Genomic DNA, 23,464 nt, shown 5'->3' on the forward strand with positions numbered 1-23,464 from the left:
AAGTAAAGATTAGTCTGGGTGGCTTAAAAAAATGGAGAAATTAATTAGGAGAGAAAGATGAGGCCTGTTGTTTATGAGAGCTAAATGGAACCTGCATGACCTAATGCAGTCTACCTCTGAATTTCAGGCATTCTGGGCAGAAAGTAGGGGAAGGTCCTTCACTACTCACATGTTCAGAATGTGGCCAACTTCTCTCCCCCCCCCCCGCCCAAATTTATTTAAATTAAATTTTCCAAATTTTAAAACAAACATATCATCAAACATAAAAAGAAAACATCAAAGAACAAACAATCAAACAGACAGACAGACAGACAGACAGACATATATCCTAACTATAGAAATTCCACTTTAGTTAACATTGTTAGATGACATCCTCGACTCCCCCTGGCTGAATTTCTATATAAATCATTGTAGCAGTTTTCGAAAACTAATTTTACATAAAATTTACTTAGTCCAAATAACATCTTTCTTTCTTTTCATTTTAACTTTTATCCATAGTATTCTACAACATCACATATTTAAATCCTAGGCCGATTTGGTACTCGCAAGTAATTCTATTTAAGTTTGTGGCCAACTTCTCACTGAGGAGACTCTGTCTGGGTCTTACCACTTAAGACCGCAGGCTGGGGTTTGAATGACTGCAGGCTTCCACCTTAAAAGATATCCCTGCATGTAGAAAAGTAGTGCGACAGGACGATGATCTTCTCCTTGAGCAGCTAATCTTCTATGAGCACAGATTGTTGTTGTTGTTGATTTAAAGGAGCATTCATAAGATAAATAAGAATATGAAAGAAGGGATAGATATTGGGTGAAAATTTGAATAATATAATATTTGAAGGAACTTTTAAAGGATAAAACTAATATAAATGAATTTGCTAAATTAAGTTTGAAGAGGAATACAAGAAAGGAGGGCGGGTGGAAGTCAAGAAAATAAGGTTATGAAGGATATGAATTTGAAAAGTGTGTTCTCTTTTTTCTTTTTTCCCCTCTATGTTAAGTGTTTGTATTTTTGTATCTTTGTATTTTTATGGTTTTGTATTTTTCTTGTGTTTTTCCCATTTATTGTTTTATAATCTTTTTATTATGGAAATTTAATAAAATATCATTTTTTAAAAAATAAATAAATAAAGGAGCATTCACTCAAGTGAGACGCTATCTGCACACAAGTTGAAAATCCCATCTAAGCCAAATTGAGGCCATAAAGGCAAATGACTTTCTCCTCTCTTTGTCCTCAACAGCTACTCTTCAGGTAGACGGCCTCTGAATAAGATGCTATCCTAAATATAATAAATGATGCCCAGGGACTGGCAACTCCTCTTTCTCTGTGAAGAAGGGCGTGTCAGTGGAGTGTAAAACTAGCTGACGCTATCAGAGCAAAACCCATCTGTTGCCTCTGGCCCTGCCCACCATTGGCAGGTAACCGACCCCCACAAGCCAATGTTGCCCAGAAGAGAATGTGGCCACTGAGATGAGTTTCCCCCACCTTTGTAGCAGAGCATCATGTTCAGAGGTAGTCTACCTTGGAATAGCAGGTGCTGGGACCATAAAGCAGTGAAATGGAATATGCTGGAAGCAGGCATGCTTATTTGACTCCTTGAGGAGGGACATTGCAACGTTTTTTGTTTTGTTTTTTAGATAGATAAAACTTTATTCGCATTAGCCAATGGCCACAGCAACAGTAAAACATTACAATATACGCAGAAAAGGAAATTTGATATAAGAGCACAATTTAAAGTCCTGAATCAGCCGTCAGTTAGTGGCCCTTATTCTGACTGCCCCTGCTATGAACCTAGCAACCTTTGCTGTTATCTGCTCATTTTGATCTGATCATTGCAACGTTTTATTGCTGATTTCCCTTTGTCCCCCTATAAAGTCATCTAAGGTAGTGGCTATAGCCACATCCTCCAGCAGTGAGTTCCAGAAGTTACAGTAATTTCTGCTTTATTTGCTTGCTTGTTTTCTTTTTACAAAAAGCTTTGGGTGCAGTTTAACTCTTTATTTTTATAGAATATAATTGTAGAGATGGAATAGACCCTGAGGATGATCTAGTCCAACCCCTAATTGATTGATTGATTGATTGATTGATTGATAGAATGTCTTTCTTTCATCTATCCTCTGTGTGTGTGTGTGTGTGTGTGTGTGTGTGTATAAAATTTATATTCCACCTCTTCTGTGCTATTGTACCTTTAAACAGATGTGTAGAAGAGATGGTTTCTGCAGGTGTATCCTGTGCTGAAATTCCCTCTTCTGTACAATTATCAACGGTGCAGGAGCCCTGACTAATTTTGCCATCTACACTGCAAAGAAGATAAAGGAAAAACCTTAATTGTAGTAAAACAGCCACCTTTAGCAGATTTGACATTGGCTAAACATCTGGCAACCTAGGTAAGCTGAGGGATGCCTCTGACCTATTGGATCAAGGGGGAAGGGAAGAGTCACACCTAAAAATAGAGGGGAGGCCCCAGATTTATTATTCTGAACACCTATTTTGGATTGCGGAAAGGGGCAGTGCTTTATTCACACACAAAGTTACCTGTGGTTCTAGGTTGTGTGTGTCCTTGCATGATGGGATACAGAGGTGGAGAAGGTGAAAAAGGGGGCACCCCCTACAAGTTTTGTCCCGCCCCCATTTTATTTTGCAATCAAACAGGGCTCTTGCAAGACTCTTCTAAGAATATGTAGAATTCTTACAGGAAATAAAGCTTGCATTGCCCTGCACATGTAGAGATTTCTGCTGGGACCCAGATATAGGCTGGAATCCTAGCCTCTCTTGCATGGAAGCCTCACTTGATTTCAGTGGGACTTCTCAGTGGACAGGGTGTTTGCCATTCTTAGTGCAGACCCTTGGCAATAAATGGGATGGTTAATTTTTATCAAGCCCCCTTAATTTCAGTGGTGAATATCTAGGGTTAATCATAGAGAAGACCCATTGTGAATATGACTTAGTTGGGTAAATTACCCAATGGGTCTACCCCAATAATGACTAAAGTCTGGATCCAACTCTTTTTACTTTAAGCAGTGGTTGGTTAGACGATTTCCAGTTTCATTGTTTTTCTTTAGTTCATAGAATCACAGAATTGTGGTTCGAAGGAACCCCTGCAATGCGAGAAACTCAGCTCGTTATTAGTATGTTTTAAAAATTGCACGGGTGTAATATTTTTAAGGGTGCGTAAACAAATCCTTAAAATTAAATAACCTCATGCATTGTTTCCTTTATATAAAAACCAATTATGCTGAAGTTAATCTACTTTTACCAACAGTGTGGTTGAGCAGTTGAGTGTCAGACCAGGAGAGTAGAATTCAGCTCCCCACTCAGCCATGAAGCCCACTGGGTATGACACTGGGCCAGTCACTGCCTCTTAGCCTAACCTACACTACAGGGTTGTTGCAATGATGAAGTGTATAAAGCAGAGAACCATGTGCGCCACCTTGAACCCTTAGGAGGAAAAACTGGGATATAAATGTAATTATTACAGGAATAATAATTCTTATTATTCTTATTATTCTAATAATAATTAGAATAATAATTCTTGCAAAATGATGCAAGGTGGTGTCAAATACCCCCCCCCCTTCCAAATTGCACATGCTCAGGTTCCTGAGCCTTCTGGGGTCCCCTTGATCAGGCCATCCTCATGTCCCTCCGCTAACCCCCTTTCATTCTCTGTGCGCAACAGGCAGAAATTCAACAGGTGCAACTTTCTGGGCATGCATGGTGGGGGTGGGGGCATGTTGAATTTCCCTTTTCAAGACCAGGGAAAAGAGTCGGCGGAAGAAGACTGGAAGAAATTTAAAGACTACTTGCAGAAATATTGTAAAATTAATGAATGTTAGAATGATGTTGGACAGAAATTAAGTGGTTTCCAGCTGTAATGCTTAAGAGACATGAAAAAAAAAGGTTTAGAAATAAGCAAAAAGTAATGGTGAGGATTTGCTGAATTAACAATTTGAATTGGAATACAAGAAAGGGAGGTAAGAGGAGGTCTGGAAAATAAGTTAAAAAAAAAAGTAATGGAAATTGTATTTGTTTTTAAATGTTTTAACTTTTGTATTTTTGTTATTTTTCTTTTCTTTTTATACTGTATTATTTTTGAAAACTTTAAGAAATATTCTATTTAAAAAAACGAATTTCCCTTTTCAGCTGCTCCAAAGCCTGCCTCCTCCTCCTCCAACACTGAGCCTGCAACCGTGTCAACCTTTGCTCGGAAGTGATCCCCAATCCAAGCGGGGCAGATTTCCTGCTAAGTAAGCGGAGCCTGGGACTCTTGCCGCCGGGGTTGTTGTGTCCCGCACACCCCTCCCGTCCATGCGGGGGAGGCGGGCCGGCCAGCCCGTTCACTTCCCGGGAACTGCAGGGGGCTGCCAATCAAGAGAGCCAGGGGGCGTTCCCCAAAGCGGAGGCTCCTCCCCCTGCTCTCCCTCCCAGGAGCAGGTTTGAGCTCCACTTCGCAACTTGCTCTCCCTCCACCTTCCAGAGCCTGCCATGGACGGGAGGGTGGCAGCCAGCAGCAGCGGGCAGCTAGGAGCCACCAGCCCATAAAGGCCGGGCCGCTTGGCTTCCCGATGCGCGGAGTCCCCGGCAGCCTCAGGAAGGCGCTTCCTCCTCCCAGCCTGTCATCCAGGCTCCTCTAGATTATGCAATTCCACATATTTTTATTTTTTTAAAAATCAACTTATTTGGGGCTTAGATTAGGGGTGCGTGCGTGGAGGGGGGTTCTCCAAGGAGGGGTTTGTGCGCGCCGTGGCCGAGATGAACAACCTCGCCTTCGAAGAGGCGTCTTTGGACGGCTTGGACCCTTCGCTGACTCTCCATGAATCCAGCGAGATTGACACGGCTCTGCTGAGCGACATTGACGGTGGGTACAGGGTAGAGGGGGCGGGGGGGCTGTTTCTCACGGTGCCAACCGGGGAGAAGGAAAGCAGCTTTTACCCAGTTGGTACCTGCAAAAAAATGGGGTCTTGCATTATGGTGGAAGCCCTTTCTTGCTTGAGTTAAAGTCGGGATCTGGGGTTTGGGACGAGGGTCCTAATTTCTGTGCAAAGGGAGTGCAATTGTTTTTTGTTTTGTTTTTAATTATAATTATTTCCAAAAGTGCCCTTTTGCCAAGATATACAAATATCCAGCCAGCCTGTGATTTCAGCAAGAATGAACTTCCAAATTAGAGCCTGAATTGGAGAAACGTGCGCAATATTTCTCAAATCCTTTTTTCCTAACCAGTTTGGATGAAGCGCGCGCGCCTGAGAAGTGAGAGTTTTGGGGAGCGTGTGTGTAGGCACGAGCCTCCCACCGAGGGATCTGTTTCTCCTTGGGTGACGGGATCCCTTGAACGGAACCCCCCCCCCCCACTCTTGCCTTGGCGAGCCATGTGCTTTTGTACCCCGCTTACCACCAGCATCTGGCAACAAAACAAAACGCCACCCTTTGAGCATGGCAACATCACGCCGGGTGTATTTGTGGGAGGACGGAGGATCGCTGCCTTTGCAGAAGGGAATCACAAGGAGCCTGTGAGACTGCAAATATAATATCCAGAAATCCACCGCCTCCCCGTGTCCCTGGCGGGTAGCCAGCTGCTAAGGCTAAACGCCCCGCCCACTCCCCCCCCCGTCTCTGTGTGTGAGAGAGAGAGAGGGGAGGGGGAGGCTGACGTCACGCCTCGGGTTACTGTCGGTCATTCCCTTTTTCCGAAGAAAGTTCAGCGCGCCGAGGTTTGCGCGCTAGGGCGACGCTCCGCGGCTCCTGCGCTCTCGCAGCGCCTTGATGTGCAAGCTTTGGGTTGTGCAACTAGGCTTGGCTTGCACCCAAGGGTGCCAACTTGAATAAAATATTGGGGAGGCCCAGGTATGCCTCGCCCCCATAATGGATCACAAGACGCGGTGCGCACAATGGCAACGCACATCAACTTGGGGGGGGTGCCCCGGTCCCCTCAAATATTTTGCACTCCACCGTCTTGCCCGCCCACCCCTTCTCTGCCTCGACTGCGCCTTTGCAAAACCGTCCCGTGCCAGCGTTGCTGGGTTTTAGTGCAAAGCGCGCCTCTTGTGTGTGCAGCTGTATAAGCATCTCTTAGTAATGCTAGGGTGCTTTTAATGTCGCGTTACAAAGTGCAAAGAGGACAGGTCCCGACCAGGAGGCATATACAGTTTTTTGGTTTTTTGTTTTAGGTCCAGTTTTATTGATAACTTACCAAAAGAGACACAAAAGTTCCTACCCAATACAAAGCATCTTTTCATAATACACCTGAGGGAAAGGAATACTTTAGAAAGCTAATCTAAAAAAGAACAGAAGCAAAGAGAGAAAAAGAGTAAGAAAAGGCAATGGGAAAAGATAAAAAGGCTTCAGATTCTCTGTCGGTCAGCTAAAGATATGGTAGTATTCACTCATTGACCTCCAACTATTATATTTTCTATAAGCCAATATTTTTTCAATCTTCAGATCCAGATATTACAAGTATATTTTCTCTTTCAAGCAGAAAAGTCCATAAGAAGTTTCTAATCCTTAATAAATGTCAATAATGATTTTTCTCTAATTAAGTGCATTAACTTCACACCATTAACATGGGGTACATTTAAAGCACTATGACACCACTTTAAACAGTCATGGCTTCCCAAATAATTCTGGGAGCTGTAGCTTATTGAAGGGTGCTGCAGGCTGTTAGGAGGCCCATTTCCCTCTCGCAGAACTACAATTCCCAGAGTTCCCTGTGAAGAGGGATTGACTGTTGAACCAATTGAGAATGAAGTACATGGTGGGGCCTTTTCAGTGGTGGCTCCTCACATGTGGAACTCCCTCCCTCCTGAGGTGTACCTAGCACCATCTCTTTGTGCTTTTAGGTACCTGGTTAAGATGCACATTTTGGGTCAGGGGTTTGGAGGAGGAGAGACCTGATGAGATAAATGATTGCTAACGAATTCCTGTGTCTTAAGGGCTGCGTAATCTTACGGATCCGGGTTTTTTATCTTATTGGACTCGGTTGCAATCCGCCTTGTAACTTGTGCAAAGGGCGGTTTAAAAAAAATCACCTAAATGCATAAAACAAAATATACTGTGAAAGTAGCAACACTGTGCATGGTTGTTGTAATAGTTCCTAAGGATCAGGGAACAATATCCAAGGCTGCAACTCATTGCATAAGAGGCAAAACTGCTCCAATGCTCTGAGAGCTTATGGGGCGCATTATTTCTTGCTTTGGAGTTAGGATATAGTTGCAGTCAGGGAAAGGGCCCATCCCATTTCGCCACCTGAGGCGAAACATGGAAGTGCCCCCCGTTGCCCCCCTACTGCTGCCCCACCACCACTTCTGGGGCTGCCAGAACGCCCCCTCCCCTCTTGCAGAACTCGGCAAGAGCCAGGGTGTTCCACAATTTGGGTGGCAGTGCCAGAAGCAGTCTTGCACATCTGCCGCCTGAGGCCAGTGCTTCAACCTGCCTCATGGGTGGGCCAGCTCTGATATTACTGCCTTGGAAAAAGACATGCTTACCATTTTCTAATGCAGGGGTAGGCAACCTAAGGCCCAGGGGCCGGGTGCGGCCCAATCTCCTTCTCAATCCAGCCCGTGGACGGTCCGGGAACCAGCGTGTTTTCACATGAGTAGAATATGTTGTTTTATTTAAAGTGCATCTCTGGGTCATTTGTGGGGCCTGCCTGGTGTTTTTACACAAGTAGAATGTGTGCTTTTATTTAAATGCATCTCTGGGTTATTTGTGGGGCACAGGAATTCGTTTATTCCCCCCCCCAAAAAAAAGATATAGTCCGGCCCACCACATGGTCTGAAGAACGGTGGACTGGCCCATGGCTGAAAAAGGTTGCTGACCCCTGTTCTAATGCATGAAAAGATGTGCCTATGTAACAGGGATGTGGAATCTCAGGTCCAGGGGCCAAATGGGGCCCCTCAGGCCTCTAACTGGCTGTTGGGAGCCTCCCAGCCCACCCGATCCACAGGCCACACCACCACAGGTCCCATGATAGTCTTTCTCCAACTTGGGTCCTCCAGCCACTTTTGGACTATAACTCCCATCATCCCTACCTCAAAGGACCAGCGGTGATGGATGATGGAAGTTGTAGTCCAGTATTTCCCAAACTTGGGTCCCCAGCTGTTTTCTGACTGCAGTTTCCATCATCTCTGACCACTAGTCTTGCTAGCCAGGAATGATGGGAGTTGTAGTGCGAAAACAGCTGCAGACCCAAGTTTGGGAAACACTGTCCTATGGGAAGGTATGACAGGCCAGCTGTTCCCATGCATGGGGGGTGGACGCAGATGATGTGCCCCCCCCAGCTGTTGTTGAACTCCTATCAGCCTCTGCCAGCGTGGCTGAGGACCATGGGAGTTGTAGTGCTCTGAGACTGGCCTGTCCCAGAAACTCTGGGCAGCTTGTGCAAATATTTTGCAAAGGAACAGGAATGGCATCAAATAAATGGATTCCACTGCTCCCACAGAAAGCGCCTGGATAGCAGACTCAGCAGGTGCTGGGCTTCCTTCTCTGGTGTGGTGCAACTATTTCCAAATGGACATCTAAATGGATAGCTCAGTTGCTTGGAGCATGGCGTTGATTATACCAAGGTCGCAGGTTTGATCCCCATATGGGGCAGCTGTATATTCCTGCATTGCAGAGGGTTGGACTTGATATCCTTCCGATCTATGCTCATAAATTACCATGTGCAAATTTTATGCCACTTTCTGTTGTCTTTTTGCCTTTTTTTTTTTTTTTTTTTAGCGATGTCTAGATGTCTAGGGACGCAGGTGGCGCTGTGGGTAAAACCTCAGCGCCTAGGACTTGCCGATCGCATGGTCGGTGGTTCGAATCCCCACAGCGGGGTGCGCTCCCATCGTTCGGTCCCAGCGCCTGCCCACCTAGCAGTTCGAAAGCACCCCCGGGTGCAAGTAGATAAATAGGGACCGCTTACCAGCGGGAAGGTAAACGGCGTTCCGTGTGCTGCGCTGGCTCGCCAGATGCAGCTTGTCACGCTGGCCACGTGACCCGGAAGTGTCTGCGGACAGCGCTGGCTCCCGGCCTATAGAGTGAGATGAGCGCACAACCCTAGAGTCTGGCAAGACTGGCCCATACGGGCAGGGGTACCTTTACCTTTTAGTGGTCATCCTGCTACCAGAACTTCCCAGGTGAGAACAAGGGTAGAATAATATAGTGCCCCTATTGATCAGTGCCGGATTTACGTATAAGCTAAACAAGCTATAGCTTAGGGCCCCATTCTCTTGGGGGCCCCAAAAAATTTTTAAAGGAAAAAAAACCTGGATGTACATTTCCAAAATATAAGATAAAAAACAAATCAAATAAAACCTACATACAACAACTGTGTTTTGTGTTGTGTAGGCTCCTGTGATGTAAGTCATGGGCCCCGCCTGCTAGCCTGCTCCCTAAAATATCACTGGTTTGCTCATTTCTTTATATAGGGTGCCTACATTCTGCATGGACTGGTTGCAGGGCAACATGTGTAAATGACTTTTGATATCTATTAGGTCCATAAATTACCATATAGCATATATTCAACACACAAAAACAGTGACAATTTGTTGTTGACAAAGGACAGCCGGACATATAAAGGGCCCCATTACCTTCAGTAGCTTGGGGCCTCATCAAACCTAAATCTGGCCCTGCTATTGATACAGCAAAGGGTCACTGCCTTAAGGGTCACTCTCAGCCCTTAGGCATTCCTGGTGGTCCTTCACTGTTGCCCATATGCTGCTGCTGCCATTATTATTATTATTATTATTATTATTATTATTATTATTATTATTATACTGCCCTTCATCCAAAGATCTCAGGGCATGAAAATACAAAATAAAAACACAAAATGCACAATAAGTGAGAGTAAAGAGTAAAGCGAGAGAAAATACTCCAAGGAAAATAAAACAATTCCGACCAGAAATACATCTACCCACCCCCATGTTAATCAAAAGAAGAGATGGTTCCACGACAGAAAATTTGCACTTGCCATACAGGTAAATTCCTGACGAATGCAGATATATTTCATTTTGGAAATCAGTGCGCTGTACTGGCATTCAACTTGCACTAGGTAGATCTGGATTCAAACCCTTGCTCAGTCCTTATGCCACACGGCTTATACTACAGTAGTTCCCTTTCTTTTAAAAATGTCAGAATGCTGGAATAGGATATCTCTTGTCTCCGTAGATCGGATCGCACTTGTTTTAAAACTGAGGCACTCAAAGGGGTTCCGCCAAGGTGGTGTTCTGGTTAGAGAATGTCAGGCTAGGACTTGGGAGATGAAGGTTCTCACCTGAGTGACCTCTCGCCTTAGCCTACCTAACAGGGTTGTTGTGGAGACTGAATGGAGAGGGGGAGAACTTTGTACGCCACCTTGAGGTCCTTGGAGGAAAAGGTGGGATACAAGTGCCACAAGTAAGGAAATAAACATTCGCTGCCTGAATAAATGGTTACTGAGTAGGTTAGGATACCAGAGAAACTCTTTGGGTCTGTGCATCTGCATCCACATGAGAGCATGGTTATAATGCAGGGGTGGAGAACCCATGGGACGTTGGACTACAACTCCCATCACCCCTGGCGACATGGCCAGGGATGATGGGAGTTGTAGTCCAACAACATCTGGAGGGCCAAAGGTCCCCTGCCTTTCCCTGATTTGGGAAATGGTAGCAGGTACAGTGGTACCTCTGGTTACATACACTTCAGGTTACATATGCTTCAGGTTACAGACTCCGCTAACCCAGAAATAGTGCTTCAGGTTAAGAACTTTGCTTCAGGATAAGAACAGAAATCGGGTTCCCGTGGCGCGGCAGCAGCGGGAGGCCCCATTAGCTAAAGTGGTGCTTCAGGTTAAGAACAGACCTCCAGAACGAATTCAGTTCTTGACCCGAGGTACCACTGTACAGGGGTTGATAATGGTTATATAGTTAGAGTGTCAGGCTAGGACCAGGGAGACCCAGGTTCAAATTCAGCCATGAATTTGTGGCTTGGTTGGACCGACCTCGCAGGGTTGATTTGAAGATTAAAGGGGAGGAGAGGCATTCATACCACCTCAAGCTGCTTGGAGGACGGGTTGAGTAAAAGTGTAGCAAATAAAAATACAGTACACGCAGATTGTTCAAGAGTCAAAATAACCCCACCCCAACACAGCATCTCTCCTCAAAGTAAAATACAGTGGTACCTCAGGTTAAGTACTTAATTCGTTCCGGAGGTCCGGTACTTAACCTGAAACTGTTCTTAACTTGAAGCACCACTTTAGCTAATGGGGCCTCCCGCCGCTGCACGATTTCTGTTCTCATCCCGAAGCAAAGTTCTTAACCCGAGGTACTATTTCTGGGTTAGCGGAGTCTGTAACCTGAAGCGTATGTAACCCGAGGTACCACTGTAAGGATGTTTGGAGACTGTGCAGCCAGGCAGTGTAGCACCAACCACTCTGACTGGTGGGCAGTAAAATCCCTACGGATTGGCCAGATCTTGGGAAAATACTGGGAACCTCAGCCTGCTCTTCTATCCTTAGCCCCATCTACACATAAATTTAAAACAGTATCAAAGCACTATAAGCTGCCATGACTTCCCCCAAAAGGATCCTGGGAGCTGTAGTTTGCTAAGGGTGCTGAAAATTGATAGGAGACCCGAATTCCTCCCACAGAGCTACAATTCACCGAGTTCCTTGGGACGAGGGCTTGACTGAAGAGTGACTAGTGGGGTGCCACAGGGTTCTGTCTTGGGCCCGGTCTTATTCAACATCTTTATCAACGACTTGGATGATGGCCTCAAGGGCATCCTGATCAAATTTGCAGATGACACCAAACTGGGAGGGGTGGCTAACACCCCAGAGGACAGGGTCACACTTCAAAACGACCTTGACAGATTAGAGAACTGGGCCAAAACAAACAAGATGAATTTTAACAGGGAGAAATGTAAAGTTTTGCACTTGGGCAAAAAAAATGAGAGGCACAAATACAAGATGGATGACACCTGGCTTGAGAGCAGTACATGTGAAAAGGATCTAGGAGTCTTGGTTGACCACAAACTTGACATGAGCCAACAGTGTGACGCGGCAGCTAAAAAAGCCAATGCAATTCTGGGCTGCATCAATAGGAGTATAGCATCTAGATCAAGGGAAGTAATAGTGCCACTGTATTCTGCTCTGGTCAGACCTCACCTGGAGTACTGTGTCCAGTTCTGGGCACCACAGTTCAAGAAGGACACTTGACAAACTGGAACGTGTCCAGAGGAGGGCAACCAAAATGGTCAAAGGCCTGGAAACGATGCCTTATGAGGAACGGCTAAGGGAGCTGGGCATGTTTAGCCTGGAGAAGAGGAGGTTAAGGGGTGATATGATAGCCATGTTCAAATATATAAAAGGATGTCACATAGAGGAGGGAGAAAGTTTGTTTTCTGCTGCTCCAGAGAAGCGGACACGGAGCAATGGTTCCAAACTGCAAGAAAGAAGATTCCACCTAAACATTAGGAAGAACTTCCTGACAGTAAGAGCTGTTCGACAGTGGAATTTGCTGCCAAGGAGTGTGGTGGAGTCTCCTTCTTTGGAGGTCTTTAAGCAGAGGCTTGACAACCATATGTCAGGAGTGCTCTGATGGTGTTTCCTGCTTGGCAGGGGGTTGGACTCGATGGCCCTTGTGGTCTCTTCCAACTCTATGATTCTATGATTCTATGACTGTTTCACATCCCAGAACTACAATTCCCAGAGTGGTTCATCTGCCTGCCCTTGTGAAATATAATAAATCTGTCTGTAATGCTCCCTCAGTAATTTGGCAGGGCTCTTTTGCAACCTGCACCTAAGAGCAACACTGGGTGTTACGGGACGCAGTTGGAATTAGGCACCTGAGAGGGAGTGTCCAATTTGATGCAGTCGTGTGTGTTTGTCTGTTTGTGTTGGATGGATTTGGTGCTAATCAAGTAGGCTTGGAGCTTGGTTGGTAGAGTTGTGGTTTCAGTCCTGACAAAGTAGAACTGTAGTACTTTAGACTCCATTTTAGAACAATATCCTAAATATACACACATACACACTGACAGAACAAGCACAGCTTGTTATGGGTGCCCCATAATATTCCACAATGATAACAAATCAACCTTCTCATGTTTAATAGCTATACTTTGGAACTCCCTGTCGGTTGACAGCAGGCAGGCGCCATCGCTGAACTCCTTTTAGCTCCCATTTCAAATGGTTTTGCTTAGGCAATCCTTTTCAGATCTATAGAAGTTGCGTGTGTTCTCTTGCCTTCTAGCTAGTGCTGATTTTAATCTTTTAAATACTTTAATGCCTGTTGTTAACTGTTTCTTAACAGATGATTTCAACAACTGAATATTGCTGAGAACCACTTAGAGGAGTTTTTCCTTGCAGCATATACATTTTATTAAATGAAACTTTAAAAATTGTTAAATATATCTTATCTGCAGGTAGAAAATTAGCGCACCAGGGTTGCAGCTCAGCCTTATTGCTGTACAGTACTACGCCAACCTAGCAGTTCGAAAGCATGTCAAAGTGCAAGTAGATAAATAGGTACCACTCTGGCGGGAAGGTAGATGGTGTTTCCATGCGCTGCTCTGGTTTGCCAGAAGCGGCTTAGTCATGCTGGCCACATGACCCGGAAGATGTACGCCGGCTCCCTCGGCCAGTAAAGCAAGATGAGCACCGCAACCCCAGAGTCGTCCGCGACTGGACCTAATGGTCAGGGGTCTCCTTACCTTTACCTTACTAGCTTACTACACACAGGGAGGTTTTCAATTACAGTGGTACCTCGGGTTAAGAACTTAATTCATTCCGGAGGTCTGTTCTTAACCTGAAACGATTCTTAACCTGAAGCAACACTTTAGCTAATGGGGCCTCTTGCGGCTGCCGCGCCGCCGGAGCACGATTTCTCTTCTCATCCTGAAGCAAAGTTCTTAACCCGAGTTACTATTTCTGGGTTAGTGGAGTCTGTAACCTGAAGCTTATGTAACCTGAAGCATATGTAGCCCCAGGTACCACTATATTATTATTGAAGTAAATAATAATAATAGTGAGAGGGAACATTTAAAAAGGAATCTGTCCACCTGCAATCCAAAGCTGAACTGTTCTTTTGGTCCAGAGTCCAACCTCCCGGCAAGAGTAGTGATATGCCATTGGGCTCCAGCTGCCATCAACCCCAGGCTATCTTGGCCAATACTCAGGAATTATGGGAGTTGTAGTCAAACATGCATCTGGTACCTAATCCCTGACAGCAGAGGTGGTTGTCCCTGTTGGCAAGTCTGTATTGCTAATCAGCTGTTGGGAAAAGCCAAACACACCTTTGTGTTCTCAGGAGGTTACCTGGAGCCATTGCTTTTCTGGGGGCGGACTTTGACATGGGACAAAGGGCAGGTCCCATTTTTGGAAGTAGGGCAGAGTGTGTCTGGGGAGGCTGCCTTTGGCAGGACGGTGTGTTTGGGTGCTGCTGCTGCTGTCTGTGACTAAGTTCATGTTTGCGTTCTTATTTTCCCTATCCCCTTTAGACAGATAATTCCTCTTGTTCCTTTCCACACACACACACCCCAGTGTCTTCCTTTTATGCACCTCCTTTGTCCATCCTAAACAACACAAGAGGTCCATTGCAACAAAAAAATAGATAAATTGTGGATTCCCAGCCTTTCAGTCTGTTCAAACTCTCTTCTTCCCGCGCGTTAGTAAAATACAGGTTCTTCTGTCTCTGGACCTTGCTTTGCTCAGTTTTCTTTGATCAGTTTTAACCCGTCTATGAATGAACCTTCTCCCTAAATTTTCTGTACGAGCAGAGAGAGTTGGCAGAGATGATTTTGGAGGACTATTCCAGCTCTTTGATTCTGGCAGTACTCTCCCGATAATGAAAATGTTGATCTTCCGTCTTTCCTCCCAAAGGACCCCAGGGTGGCAAACACATCTGTAATAAAAATACAGTTAAAAACAAAATATTTTCAAGCGGTTAAAAACAGATGAAAACAAGGAAACACAATAAACCATGTAACCTCAAGGACTGCCTCTCCCCATTTGAAGTGCCCTGGACCCTGTGATCAGAGCCCTTCTTTGTATGCCTCCCCCCCCCCCCCCGGTGGCAACTTGAGAACAGGGCCTTTTCTGCGATGGCTCCCCACTTGTGGAATGCTCTAGCCAGGGAGGCTAACTTGATGCCTTCATTATACATCCTTAGACACCAGGTGAAAACATTTCTCTTCAACCAGGCCTCGGGCTGATTAACATTCAATGTCCTTTTAAATGTACTTTTTTAATGTATTTTTTGTTTTTATTTTGTGTCTTTATGCTGTGGACTGCCCCGAGATCTTCAGATATACAAATTTAATAAACAACAACAACAACCAACCTTGTGTCTATATAGGCAAAGAGAGAATACAGTGATGGCATTGCCCAGTGTCAATTGGCAGGGAGTTCCAAAGTACAGACGCTGCAACGCCAAAGGCAGAAGAGACATTTACTGGCTCTTTTAGGAGATTGAAATAATCTAATCGGCCTGTGTTGGATAAACTAATCCTTTGGGGCGGATGAGCAGAGAGATGACGTGCTGGTGCTAGTGGGATTGATCAATGTTTGCAACATCCTTGAAGAGGTGGAATTATATTCCCCGGATTATAATAATAATTTTTTATTTATACCTTGCCCTCTCCGGCAATAGCCGGGCTCAGGGTAGCTAACACCAGTAAAATCACAATAAAAACATAATAGGGGAGGGGAAAAAATACCAATTTAAAATACGGGTTGAAATACAGTTTTAAATGCAGCCTCATTTTAATAGTAGCCCATAGATCAAAACCATAAGGGGAGGGAAACATAAGGGTCAGACTGAGTCCAAACCAAAGGCCAGGCAGAACACCTCTGTCTTGCAGGCTCTGCAGAGAGATGTCAAGCCCCACAGGGCCCTAGTCTCTGGTGATAGAGCGTTCAACCAAGTTGGGGCCAGTACTGAAAAGGCCCTGGCCCTAGTTGAGACCAATCTAACCACCTTGCGACTTGGGACCTCCAAAGTGTTGTCATTTGTGGACCTTAAGGTCCTCTGCGGGGCATACCATATTAGAACTTGGGGCTGTTCAGAAATTGATCAGTCACAGAGGAAAGCAAGGAAAATATTCCTTCATACAACACATGATCAAGGGAAATAATGACTGCATGATTTCTGCTATGAAAATTGTTGTCAAGAGTTAAGTCATGGATGCTTTAGTTGAGATTCCTGCGTTGCAGAGGGTTGGACTAGATGACCCCTTGTGCCCCTCCCAGCAATACAGTTCTGTGCTTCTATGATGGCAGAGTCAGTGTTGTGACAGAGACTCATGGAGGCCACATTTGTCTGGCAACCTTTTGCTCAAATTTCGGTCTGTAACAGTAAAAATGGTTCCTTCTTTTATTGCAGTACTTGGTGCAGCGATGGCTCAAGTGGCTGGAGGTTTGCTGGGATTGCCAGCTTTTTTTAACCACCCCAGCTCCTGTGCAGCTTAATCTGCAGAGGCTGGCTCAAAGTCCTGGGAGAGGGAAAGCTTCTTCCACTGGTTTTCTCCGTAAGACACTGTGGACACAGGAATAAGCCAGAGTGGGTGTCTTTGTGGCCGTTTCGCAACCTCATGCAAGGCAGATGGAGGGGATTTGTACAAAGTTTTGTTGTTGTACACCGAGCTGTTAAAAGCACAAGAGCAAGCCAGGAATTGGATTAAAGGCCCCTTCTGCACCATACATTTGAAGCGCTATTATGCCCCTTTAAACAGTCATGGCTTCCCCCAAAGAATCATGGGAAATGTAGTTTGTAAAGATGCTGGGAGTTGTTAGGAGCCCCTTATTCCTTTACCAGAGCTACAATTCCCAGAGTTCCATCTGAAGACAGCACAATGGGGTCAGTGTGACTTGCTGTTAAGCAGAAGGTTGGTGGTTCGAGCCCACCCAGGGGCAGAGCTGTGGGCAGGATTCTTGCATTGCCGGGGCTGGACTAAATGACCCTCGGGGTCCCTTCCAACTTTATAATTTTATGACTCAGGGAATCAAGGCCAGGTCAATATATTTTGACACCCAAGGCAGACCCCAAAATGGTGTTTTGCCAGAAAAGAAAGGATGAGTTAAGATCTACATCAGTAACAAGGGAGAGGCGGGGTGGAATAAAGACCTTTATTGGGATCTGTTTCCGCTGAGGATCCATCTGCCTCCCCTTGCCTCATGGATGGGCTGCCCCTTTTGGGAACTGTAGCTCTGTGAGGGAAATAGGGGCTTCCTAACAATGCTCGGTGGGACGCTGGTGGCGTGGTGCTGTGGTCTAAACCACAGAGCCTAGGACTTGCTGGTCAGAAGGTTGGCGGTTCGAATTCCCGCGACGGGGTGAGCTCCCGTTGCTCGGTCCCTGCTCCTGCCCACCTAGCAGTTCGAAAGCATGTCAAAGTGCAAGTAGATAAATAGGTACCACTCCAGCGGGAAGGTAAACGGGGTTTCTGTGCGTTGCTCTGGTTCGCCAGAAGCAGCTTAGTTATGCTGGCTTCATGACCCGGAAGCTGTACGCCGGCTCCTTCGGCCAATAAAGCGAGATGAGCGGCGCAACCCCAGAGTCGGCCACGACTAGGCCTAACGGTCAGGGGTCCCTTTACCTTTAACAACGCTCAGCACCCTTAACAAACTACAGCTCCCAGGATCCTCTGGGTGAAGTCAGGACTGTTCAAAGTGCTATGACAATGCTTGAAATATATGATGTGGATGTGGCCTGAGTCTGCGCGCATAGCTCAGTCGGTTGAGCGTGAGACTTTTTAACCTCAGGGTCCAGGGTTCGAGTTCCACGTTGGGAAAAAGATTCCTGCATTGCAGGGGGTTGGACTATGGTAGATGACCCTGGGGTGGGAGTGGGGGTGTCCCTTCCAACTCTTACGGTTCCTCTTGAAAAGGTTCCGGCTCCAGCGTGTGCAGCTGACCTAGAGTAACCCCCCCTCAGCCGGCAGGGAAAGCGTTAATCTGCCATGCCCGGCAGTAACCCCGGGTGCCATTCACCTTGGAGTCTGCAGCAAGGCTAAAAGACCCAGCGCCAGGGTGGTTGGCAGCCGGGCCGGCCCTGATTGGCCAAGCAGGATCACCTCATGCTAAATCCGTGATTCACAATTCCACCCTCTCATTCCAGCCAGGGGAGGGGGGGGGAGGAGGGAAGAGGAGGAGGGGCGGGGGAAGAGGCTGGCCAGAAAAGAGGAGGGAGGAGGGAAGAGAGAGAGAGCTGGGTTTAAAAAAATAGAAAAAGAGCTAGCAGTTCCCAGAGTTGTACTTTTTGCACAGCGAGGCTGCCAGAACAGGGCACTGTCTGCACGTTTCCTCCCCACCCCCCCAGGTGTGGAAGAAGGGTCAGGGGAGGGCTGCCTTTGGACCAGCCAGGAAGGATGGATTGCACTTTAGAAGGTACAACTTTCCTTTCCAGGTACTGCCTGCTTCACCTCTTCTGCCCAGGTGGTGCGGAAGAAAGGATGCCCGTGGAAGAGACGCTAGGATCTTTTCCACTCTCCCTCCACCATAGAGAACAACTCTGGATTTCAGGCGGAGGGGGCATAGCTGTCAACTTTTCCCTTTTCTTGCAAGGAATCCTATTGGGAATAAGGGAATTTCCCTTAAATAAAGGGAAGAGTTGACAGCTATGGGAGAGGGCAGGGTGGGCGGGTGGTATAGCAAGGGCAGGCAAAGGTGTTTCATCTGCATTAGGAACTTTCCAGATTTGGTTACAAGTTGGTCTGCTGTAGTCGAAACAAAAAAGAAATTCCTTCCAGTGGCACCTTAGAGACCAACTAAGATTGTTATTGGTACAGTATGAGCTTTTGTGTGCATGTGCACTGAGGGTACAGATGCCAATGGAGGCAGATGCCAAAGTTGTCAGCATTTTTGGAAACTTACCTCCCTGTTTAACCCCTAAGAGTGAATGAAAACACATTTTTAAAAAAAATGTTTGTATGAAACAATTGTTTCCATGCAATTTCCTACAATTGTTTGCAGGCTGGGCTATAATATATTTTTTAAAAAACAAAACAAAACAAAACAAAACTGCAGGCTTTTTGCTAAATTTTAATCTGCTCTAGTGTTTTAACTTTTCGTATGTTTTAAAGTTGTGATTTCCCCTTGGTTTTCTTGTTTCTATAATTTTGTAAGCTGCTTTCGGGTTTTTCAGCAGCGCATCAATTTTATGAAATAAATAAGAAATAAAACTTGCTTCTGCTTTTCAGAAGTGTGGAGAGCGGTACCAACCTTATAATCTGAAAATGGGATGGGTCTCTGAGTGCTGTCACTCTGATAGCACCCATGTGGGCTGGCATTCCAATAAGTATCAGAAGTTTGCCTGAAGGGGTTTAATTTACATAGGGCTTTGTGGAGCATGTGCCTTAGTTTAGTGCTATGTAGATTTGGATAACCGAGCTTTGCAAAATGGACTATTCTGTTGCACATAATTCTTCAGCCCTAGGATTGATGCCCGGATCTGCAGAGTGCTTAATTCCCATCCTGCATCTTTGCAGAACCTTCCTGGATTTTTATTTTGGAGCAGCACTGAGCTGACTTTGGGTCCATCCACACCTGTGTTGACCTGTGTTTCAGTCATGTACTGGTCAGTTCCCCTGGGTCTGAGAGCTTTCCTTGTTGTTCTGCGGCTTTTCCTTGCCTAAACCCAATTTTACCTGCTTAATTGAAGCTTGGTTAAGCAACACCTCGCTGTGGATTTTCCGATTTAGCAAGGTAAGATCAGGTTTTTTTTTGCAAAGCACAGCCGCTGAGCAATGAGAAAAGCTCCTGGTCCCAAGGGAATTACTCGATACGCAATGCATTCAACATATCGGTCAAGCAAAAAAAAATTAAGGGCGAGCCCTTTTGGGTGGTTCTGCTGGAAACTGCAGGTTGAGGTTTGCTGAAGTTCCTGAAATTAAATTTCCAGAGCAGTTCATTGAAGACACGTTGACACAAGCAGTTTCCTGAGGGCTGTCTTGTGTTGTGAGTTACTTTCGTCAAGGTGTTGTGTGTGGCATAAAAAACCGCATTATACCAGGCCAGGCTATTTGTCAACTCTGATGGGTTGCTCAATAAAGATGTTGACCCAGTGTGCAGCAGCAGCTGTGAAAAAAAGGCAAATTCCATACTAGGGATCATTAGGAAAGGAGCTTAAAACAAAACCACCAATATTGTGCAAATCTATGACGTGACAGCATTTGGAATATCGTGTGCAGTTCTGATCGCCTCACCTCAAATGGGATATTGTGGAGCTGGAAAAGGTTCAGAAAAGCACAAGCAAGATGGTCAAGGGAGTGGAGCAACTCCCCTATGAAGGGAAAAAATGCAGCATTTGGAACTTTTTAGTTTAGATAAAAGATGCCTAAGAAGTAATGTGATAGTTTGTGAAATTATACATGGCATAGGTTTTTTTCTTTCCACACAGTGCATAGTTAACCTGTGGAACTGCTTGCCACAGGAGGCAGTAGAGGCCACACAGCTTGGATGGCTTGGAAAGAGGATTAGACAAAATTCATGGGGGAGAATAAGGCTTTTGATGGCTACTAGCCATATTGGTTATGCTCTGCAACAATGCTTCTGAAGGCCAGTTGCTGGAAACCTCAGTGGGGAGGGGGGGGGAGAGGATTCTTGTGGTTGAATCCTGCATGCAGGTTTCCCTTGGGGGCATGTAGTTGGTCACAGTGAGGTCAGGATGCTGGAACTAGTTGGACCATTGGCCTGATCCAGCAGCCATCTGTTCTGTTCTGCCCCAATGGGTACCTTACTGCAACCCCAAAAGGCTCACCATTCCCCACCTGACATTCCAAATACAGTGGTACCTCGGGTTTCAGATGCTTCAGGTTACAGACTCCGCTAACCCAGAAATAGTACCTCAGGTTAAGAACTTTGCTTCAGGATGAGAACAGAAATGGCGCAGCCGCAGCAGGAGGCCCCATTAGCCAAAGTGGTGCCTCAGGTTAAGAACAGTTTCAGGTTAAGAACGGACCTCCAGAACGAATTAAGTTCTTAACCCGAGGTACCACTGTATAGTCCTTTTCACGTAGTCTGCAATCCTGTTCTGGCTTGACCCAGACCTGCTTGGCTTAAACTGGGCTGCCTTATCACAAACTTCCAGCCCCTATGCTGCTGGGCATGCAAGATGCAAAGAGCTATTGGTGCAGGATACTGATCCTGAGGGACGCGGGTGGTGCTGTGCGTTAAACCACAGAGCCTAGGACTTGCCAATCAGGAGGTTGGTTGTTCGAATCCCCGCAACGGGGTGAGCTCCCGTTGCTCAGTCCCTGCTCCTGCCCATCTAGCAGTTCGAAAGCACCTCAAAGTGCAAGCAGATAAATAGGTACCGCTCCAGCAGGAAGGTAAACAGCATTTCTGTGCGCTGCTCTGGTTCGCCAGAAGCAGCTCAGTCATGCTGGCCACATGACCCGGAAGCTACACCGGCTCCCTCGGCCTACAGAGTGAGATGAGCGCCGCAACCCCAGAGTTGTCCGCTACTGGACTTAACGGTCAGGGGTCCCTTTACCTTTAATGATCTTGAATGTGGAGTAGTTGGTGATGTGACCAAAGGTTGGCAGAATTTGGTCGGCCAATTGGTGCCAAAGAAGGATAGAACTTTCTTTATGTATGCAACAACGGCAGCAAGAATACTTATTGCAAAGTATTGGAAGACACAAGATCTACCGACCCTGGAAGAGTAGCAGATGAAGGTGATGGACTATATGGAATTAGCGGAAATGACTGGCAGAATCCGAGACCTGGGAGAAGAGTTGGTGGAAGAAGATTGGAAGAAATTTAAAGACTATCTGCAGAAACACTGTAAAATTAATGAATGTTAAAATGATGTTGGACTGAAAATAATTGAAAACAAAAAATTCCTTCCAGTAGCACCTTAAAAGTAGCACCTTTTTTTTTTTTTTTTTGACTATGGCAGACCAACACGGCTACCTATCTGTAACTGAAAATAAGTGGCATTAGCAACAAAGTTAAAAAGTATGTAAAAATGAATTGACAGTGGATGAAAATATTGGGCTATAATATGTTAAGATATAGAGTTAAGATAAATGAAAGAGGGCAAGGATTTGCTGATTTGATTATATTAATGGGAATACAAAAAGGGGAGGTGTGAGGAGGTCAAAGAAACAAGCTAATGAGTCTAAAGTTATACAAAAATGGATTTGTTTTTAATTTTTTTCTTTTTAATTTCCCCCCCTGTATTTTGTATTTTTCTCGTTTTCTGTATTTTGTATTTTTGTTTGAGAGTCTTTTCTTTTTGCTTCATTATGTATTTTTGTATTTATGACTTTGTTAAATCTTAATAAATATTATTTAAAAAACAAAGGTTGGCAGAATTGTGCTGCGGCTGCATTGGTGGAGGTTGGCACAGGTGGTCGTTGGCCACAGGAGGTCTTAACTCCATAGCCGTGATGGTTGAGAGATCGGATCCAGGCACTCTTGAGAGACCCACAATGCTGTGTCTTGGGGATGATCCTGCCAAGCCTTGGCTCACACAGTAAGCTTCTGCCCAGACGGGCATCTGTTTGCCATGTGATCTGCTGAACGGGAATTGTGAAACTGGGTAACAGCCCGGGAGGCAGACATCCTAGAAAGAGGTGGCAAAGTTCTCTTTTGTGTCTGAATATAAAGAGTACCTGTCACATAGCCAAGGAGCTTTCTGAATTCTGTTTGAAGTGGTATCATACTGGTGAGAGCTGGGAGGCTCCACGCCCTTTTGTGTGAGACAAGGTTTAAGACCTACCTCTGATAGAGTTCTTTGTGATTTTCTCTCCCTCTTTTTCCTCTTTCTCAATTTCTTTTCTTTTGTTTCTCCTTTTCCGTTTCCTCTTTATTTAAATTAGTGTTTTTATTGTACTGTATGTGGAAAAGTATCAATAATTATTTTATTTTTTTAAATAGAGGGGTATCACTGTGCTATAAGGTAAAGGTAAAGGTACCCCTGCCCGTACGGGCCAGTCTTGACAGACTCTAGGGTTGTGCGCCCATCTCACTCTAGAGGCCGGGGGCCAGTGCTGTCCGGAGACACTTCTGGGTCACGTGGCCAGCGTGACGAAGCTGCTCTGGCGAGCCAGCACCAGCGCAGCACACGGAAACGCCGTTTACCTTCCCGCTATAAAGCGGTACCTATTTATCTACTTGCACTTAGGGGTGCTTTCGAACTGCTAGGTGGGCAGGAGCTGGGACCGAACGACGGGAGCTCACCCCGCCGCGGGGATTCGAACCGCTGACCATGCGATCAGCAAGCCCTAGGCGCTGAGGTTTTACCCACAGCGCCACCCGCATCCCCACTGTGCTATAAAGCATGATGCAATTGCAGCCCTGGTCTGGCCTGTGTGCCCATTTCGCCCCAGTTCGTCAGAAAATTCTCACAGACCCCAGGCTCCTAAGTACAGTGGTGCCTCGCAAGACGAAAAGAATCCGTTCCGCGAGTCTCTTCGTCTTGTGGGTTTTTCGTCTTGCAAAGCAAGTCCATTAGCGGATTAGCGCTATTAGCGGCTTAGGGGCTTAGGCGCTTAGCGGATCAGTTGATAAGC

At 45.8% G+C, this 23,464-nt stretch overlaps 1 protein-coding gene across 1 annotated transcript in view; it reads left to right on the forward strand.

The window, feature by feature from the left end:
* Positions 1-4,556: 4,556 nt before the first annotated feature.
* The window catches only part of SREBF1 (sterol regulatory element binding transcription factor 1), a gene marked incomplete at its 3' end in the record, with an annotated part of 42,247 nt that continues 23,339 nt past the window's right edge, over positions 4,557-23,464 (forward strand). Inside the window, exon 1 of the mRNA XM_081840697.1 lies at positions 4,557-4,853. Coding sequence (XP_081696823.1) covers positions 4,748-4,853 — 106 coding nt within the window. The 5' untranslated portion in view covers positions 4,557-4,747. The remainder of the gene's footprint in view (positions 4,854-23,464) is intronic.

Source organism: Podarcis erhardii, assembly GCF_964252035.2.
Source record: "Podarcis erhardii genome assembly, chromosome: 14".
NCBI classification, from domain to species: Eukaryota; Metazoa; Chordata; class Lepidosauria; order Squamata; family Lacertidae; genus Podarcis; species Podarcis erhardii.